Source organism: Gouania willdenowi, chromosome 9, assembly GCF_900634775.1.
Source record: "Gouania willdenowi chromosome 9, fGouWil2.1, whole genome shotgun sequence".
Taxonomy (NCBI): Eukaryota; Metazoa; Chordata; class Actinopteri; order Blenniiformes; family Gobiesocidae; genus Gouania; species Gouania willdenowi.
This window is the reverse complement of record NC_041052.1, coordinates 7,148,288-7,154,562: the sequence shown is the minus strand read 5'-3', so window position 1 is coordinate 7,154,562 and position 6,275 is coordinate 7,148,288. Positions and strand designations below refer to the sequence as shown.

At 37.0% G+C, this 6,275-nt stretch overlaps 1 protein-coding gene across 1 annotated transcript; it reads right to left on the bottom strand.

Moving 5' to 3' along the window:
* Nucleotides 1–542: 542 nt before the first annotated feature.
* epgn (epithelial mitogen homolog (mouse)) lies at nt 543–2,217 on the bottom strand. The gene is made up of 5 exons (XM_028458082.1): nt 2,096–2,217; nt 1,835–1,948; nt 1,388–1,508; nt 1,108–1,266; nt 543–934 (listed from the first exon to the last, which is right to left on the bottom strand). Exons 1-5 carry the CDS (start codon nt 2,127–2,129, stop codon nt 880–882), a joined length of 483 nt encoding a protein of 160 aa, XP_028313883.1. The 5' UTR covers nt 2,130–2,217; the 3' UTR covers nt 543–879.
* Nucleotides 2,218–6,275: the final 4,058 nt, after the last annotated feature.

Here is a 6,275-nt window from a genome sequence, read left to right as displayed (position 1 = left end):
GTGTTTTTCATTTCATTTGGTGTTTATATCATTCCTATTTTTGGTTTCGTTTGAGTGTTGTTGGTATCATTTTTTTTTAAATTCTCTCGTGTTGTGTGTTGTCGTTTCGTGTGTTTTTGGCTTGATTCAGTTTATTTTTTGACATGTTTGTGTTTTTTTGTTGTTGTTAGTACAGTATGTGTTGTATTTTGTTAAGTTATGTTTGTGTATTTCTTTATCAGCATGTGTATTTTTCTGTCAAATTGTTTGTTTTTGTCGTCATTTTGTGTATTTACTTCTTGGGGCCCTACACAATTAGACCAAGAGCCACATGTGGCCCCCGGCCAATTCGTCCATACAGTATATGTTCGCTAGGGGTGCCACTTGATGCAATCTTAATTTTACAATCCAACTCCCATCATTACAAAACTTCTTGTTAAATCCCCTAATGAATAGATATGTTGACAATAATACTCCAAGGTATTGTGTGTGTGTGTGTGTGTGTATGTGTGTGTGTGTGTGTGTGTGTGTGTGTGTTTCTACTCACAGAACATCAGAACAGCTCTCTTTTAAACTCATTTTATTAGAAAATTAAATACATTGTAAACGAAATAAATTAAATAGTTTAATATTACAATAAATACTCATCGACAGGAAGAAGAAGCAATTAAATTATTCGTATTTGACCTTTTTTTTCCAAGTTAAAACTGCAATCAGGAGATTCTATTTCATGGTTCGACAAGACTTAATTGTTATAATGTGAAACATTTCATATGCAGCAGTTTTAAAGCCACAAGGCGGTGGCTTTCACAGCATAAAAGAAAGTTATTGGAAACTGGATTGGTGTAAATATTTGTGTATATGATGATGATGATGATGATGATGATGATGATGCAGAGATTAAACTGAAGTCTCAGATGGTGCTGATTTAATCAGCGGGGATGACTTTACACACCTGAAGACAAAAAAACAAAAACAAAAAAACATTAACAACCAAAGTACAACTTTTTTCCACAAACATCTAAAAACACAAGTCATGCAAACTCAGACCTATTGACCAGCTATATTACACAAACATATTCCTTTTTTTGTATTGCACCCCCTGAAAGCCCTCATTTTTTCACTCACTTTTTAGAGACACAAATGTAAATGCCAATAGCCAGAAGAATGAGGAAGATGATAATCCCAATGCTAATGGCGATCACTTGCTGCGACTCCGGCAGCGTGCGAGAGGAGTGGGGGATGACAGGAACCATGCAACGCAGGCCTTGATACAAGGACGTGCAGCTGCAAAACACAAAACGAACAGTATGTTAATGCATTCCACAGGTGAACGCGATCCAACATGTGGAGAAATGTGAGGAAACGCCACTGAAGCAGGCAGCGGTGTCGGTGTTGGTGCGCTTACATGCAGAAGGGTTTCTCGCTGTCTTGGGGGTACCTGCATATGGCGCCGTTGGCACAGAAATATTTGTGTTCTTCTCTGCATGACCTGTTTGAGTGCAGAGTTCGGAGCTGCCCGGTTGTATCTGAAAATCACAGTTGATTACAATCAAATCCACTTAAAATGGCCTCTGATTGTTTATTTGTGTATTTATTCATTGGATCCCCATTAGCTTCCACTGTGGTGGTTGCTAATCTTCCTGAGGTCCATATAAAAAAATAAATAATCAAGATTCTAGTACACGTAAGAACAGAAGAAGAAATTTTCAATTTGTTACATAAGTGAAAAGCTCTAAATAAGACATTTGGAAATAGTTGGTATTAGGACGATTGGTGACTATCTCGATGTGAAGTATCTCTTTCTCTGCAAAAACTGGAAACAGATTAAAAAGTAAGAATAAATATATCTCACTGTCACTTGTCTGCGTGGTCAAAATTGCATTTTGGAGAGGAGAAGCAGACGTAAGTACTGCAGATTGTCCTGTATTGATTAGGAGACACAAGCCCACCACAGCTGAGAGGAGAGCTGGAAAACATACGAAAATCCTTCCATTAGATTACATCCAAACTTTAAAGCAGCAAAACACCATTTTTTTTTTAAAAAAAAAGTGCATGGAACAATCAACTAGTGAGTTCTGTTTTTTCTAAAGTGTAGAATAAATTCTTAACTCACCCTTTCGTAGATGCTTCTGTGTCTGTGTAACCATCTCGTCTTCTGCTGAGTGTGACCAACCACGAGCAGCACACCTGCTTATATAGTTCACTCCACATCTCCTCAGCCAATCAGAAAGCAGAATTTTTTTTTATTTTTTCAAATAGAAAGAATTTCCTTCCAGGCCTGCATCATTACTTTTATGTCCGTCACCTCCCTGCGTGTAAGGACAGAGTCTGATCAGCGATTAGGGTGTTGGGGAGGTCATGTGATTGCCTCGAGGTTTAAATCGGTTTTATTCCACAAAAGGAAGCCACGTCGGCCACTTGCCAGAGTTTCACTTTATTCGTTTAATTTCATCATGTTGGCTCGCTGGTAATTACAGGTGTTGTGAAAGCCAGAGATTTGTTTTGCAGACGAAGGAGATTAATTTGGGGTTTGACATTTCCTGGTCTTTAATATCTAAAAACCAAGCAGTGGTCACACAAACTAATTTAATGTATAAAATCTGTAATAACTTGTTAATAATGCAGGATACTTTTTTTTTGTTTGTTCTCTGCGCAAAAGATCAATTATCCTACTTAGCGTAACTATGAATAGGTGCGTTTCCATTACCCTTGGAAATGCGCAAAATCTAATTAGCACCATAAAAACGAGTAATGGAAACACCTGAATTTTGAAAAAAGCACTCAAATATCGCTAAAAAGGTTTATTTTAGTTAATTTTAAATACATTTGACAGAGAAAAAAGTTGCCTGCAAAAAATTAACTAAAATATTAAAACTACTACTGCTACTGATAAATTCACAATTATTGTACATATTTGAAAACAAGATTTTTATGTCAGCTGAATGTACAGCAAGTGTTTAAAAGTATTTCTGCCAAGAAATAACATGGTGAAAGTAAATAAAACAAACTCAAACCCTGGAACAGTCATGTGACAAATCAATCAACAGTTCTTGTTGAGAAAGATTATTATTATTCTGGATACAGTGGAAACAGAAACTATAAAAACAATTATATTGTGAACCTGTTCATATTGTAGGGAACATATTATATTCATAAATGTAATTTAAAACCCCATTTTAAAAAGAAAATAGATTAATATTAGACCTCTTTACAGTTATTTGAATCATTCTGCGCTTGCACGACTTGCGGCGATGACGCGCTGGTGACAACATAATCCAAGATGGCGGCGACCTGGACTACAGCCGACACTATGTAATAAAAGCCTTAAAAGACATGGATATAATGAAAAGAGTGGATGGACAGAGGCATAAACATGCAGACTTTCACACAGACACACACGGACTTATTAAACACACACGGACCTCGGTAAATGGACGGCAGGCACTAGGACCCAGAGGCGGAGTGAATGCCTCCCCGTACTGCATTCACAGGCTGTAATATCACCATTTTATCATTTTACCTGTTGTTAGAGCTCATGTCTTTACCAGGGAGATAATATTTATTCATGGTGATTGTTTTCCGGAGTTTCACTGGGATTTTTCCGGGTGATTAGTTTCTATCTCCCTTCCGCTCCACAGTCCAAACTGAAACCGCGCACACACGCACACGTCACTCAGTCACATTAAGGAAGGTTGCGGTCATTATACGGGGTGGATTAAAGAATGAATAAAGGATTGTTTTATCCCGGTCTTCTCCTTGTAATTATCACATTATAATAAAGTGTAAAAATAGCAGGAATTAGTGCTGGTCTCGAACGGTCTTGAGGGAAAATCCCGAGTCTGGGCAGCCCGAGTCCGAGACAAGACCGAGTCCGAGACCTTTAAAATTTGGTCTCGAGACCAAGACCGGTCTCGACTACTACACTACTAACAAGGATATTTTTCTGTCGCCCCCCCCCCCCCCCCCCCCCCACTCCCCCCACCCCCCCCCCCCCCCAAAAAAAAAAAAAAAACCTAAACTACATGTGAGTTGGTGTAACTTGCGACTTTAAATTCCCATTGGACCAAACACACACACACACACACACACACTTCTGTTAAAGAAAATCTACTATTCTCATAAGTTTCTATCACTAACTACCATTTTCACAGCAATACTTTTGTACGTTTATTACTTTTTTACTGATTAATCCATCAAAATTCAACACACTGGTTCAATTACTAAACATCGGTTTCATCATTTGCTGAAATGGATGATCTATTGCCCAATAGAAGTTAAACTAACAAAAAAAAGAGAGTTATATTTCAATGAAAAAAATTCCACAAAGCTAGTATTGGGCAATCCCTTTAACGGACAGAAACCTCCAGTAAAACCAGACTTAAGGGTGAGATCATTTGCCTCGACCGTTGGAGTCAAACTGTTTTCACTCCTGATTATTCTATCGCCTGGATTTGGCTCAAAGTCTTTTTGATTAATTTCAGAATGACAGAGAAAACATTGTCAGTTATTGTCAGAACTATAACTCTAAACATAACGTAACATTAACTGGAGAAAAGAACAGGGTGAAGGTAAAGCACATCAGTGACTCAATCACTCTCTTCTCCTGAGTGTGTCACATCCTGTTCTCCCTGCAGGCAGCGCTCAGGGAAAACTTAGCAACGTCATCTGCCCTGAAAATGGTCAAACCTGGTTTTTTCCTTGGATTTCTTTCAAACACCCACACATGCCAGCCTCTATTCACTGCAAAAAGTCACATCTTAATCAGATGAAATACCTGAAAATAGGGTATGAGTGCTTATTTTTCAACAATAATATATTTCTTCCTATCAGATAGTTTTTGTGCAAAAGAGTATTTTTCTGTTAAACCTGTTAAGCCTAATTTTGCTATAGTGTTAGCAGATAATTTGGTTATTTTAAGCAACATAAGTTTTTTTCTGTTTTTTGAAAGGGACTTTCACACATTTGGCCGTTGTTTTTATTTTTTGGTGTCTTTTTTTTTTAATTCTTACTTTATTTTAGGTGTGTGAATTGAATTGTCTGACCAAAAAAAAAAAACTCATACAATTCACTTTCCTTATTCACTCTAGACTTCGCTTGCGTGTTCACACCAGAACAAACAAAGCAGACTTTCCAGGTGAACAAATCCTACAGCGGCTAAAATATTTTGAAACGATTAAAGTGATTCTGCAGCAAAAGGAACAACAGGCTAGAGGGATGACATCACACTAATCATCCCAAAGTTGGCATGACTGGAAACCACAGATCAGCAACAGTCAAATCTAAAGCCACGATTGTGTAAGAAAAAAATTCCAGCAAGATTATTTTTAAATAATAATTTAAGGTTTCATTTATTCAGACAACTGTTCCTTAGGAAATCTACTTTGATATCCTGACCGGTTATTCATATCATTAAAAAATAAGACAAAAAAAGAATTTTGCTGGTATTACTACACGGAAGTCAAGGAAACTTCAAAGGAAACATCAAAGTGATCAGCAGACGCCTTTGATGAAGACTAGGAGTTGTCAGTCAAAACATGACAGGAGATCAAAGTGGATTTCCTAAGGAACAATTGTCTGGAAAAAAAGTAAGAGGTAAAAAGATAGAAAGCATTGCCTGCAAGAGAGTCGGACACATTTACATTTTAGCAAAAAGAAAGTAAAGCAAAGAGAACTGATTGATGCATCAGAAAATGTACAGTATATATAGGATAAGGAACTTCCAGTGCTGTGGTTCTAAAGTGTCCTGCTGGTAAAATAGTTTTGAAGTTTGGTAACAAGAAGAATCTTAAATTTGAGGCGGCCAGCAGTAAAGGAAGCCAATAAACTGGAGAAATATGCTCTCTCTTGTTCGTGCCTGTTAGATTATTTTGGAACAAGAGGAGACTTTTTAATGAGATGCTGATCGTGACAGTGAAGAATATTAATTTAGTTTTAATTTAAAAAGTGCCAGGATTTGTTTTTCTGTGTCACACTGAGCCAAGATCTTAGACATATTATGTAAGTGGAAGAAGGCCGTTTGCCAGATTTGATTATTGAAACTCTTTAGTTTGTTACTGTAGTAGCCGACTATGGCATTCAAAAAACTTAATTCCCTTTTGATATTTCAAGCCACATATAAATAACTTGTTTTTTTAATCCAGCATTCAAAACACAAAGTTTCAGCTTATCCAGACTAAGTCTTAAAGGCAAGACAACCTGATGTCAGGTCTGCGTATCGTCTGTGTAAAGGTGAAAATGTAAAGATGGTTTGGCTCAGTGGAAGTATATATTCAATTGTATAAAATTAAAAATTA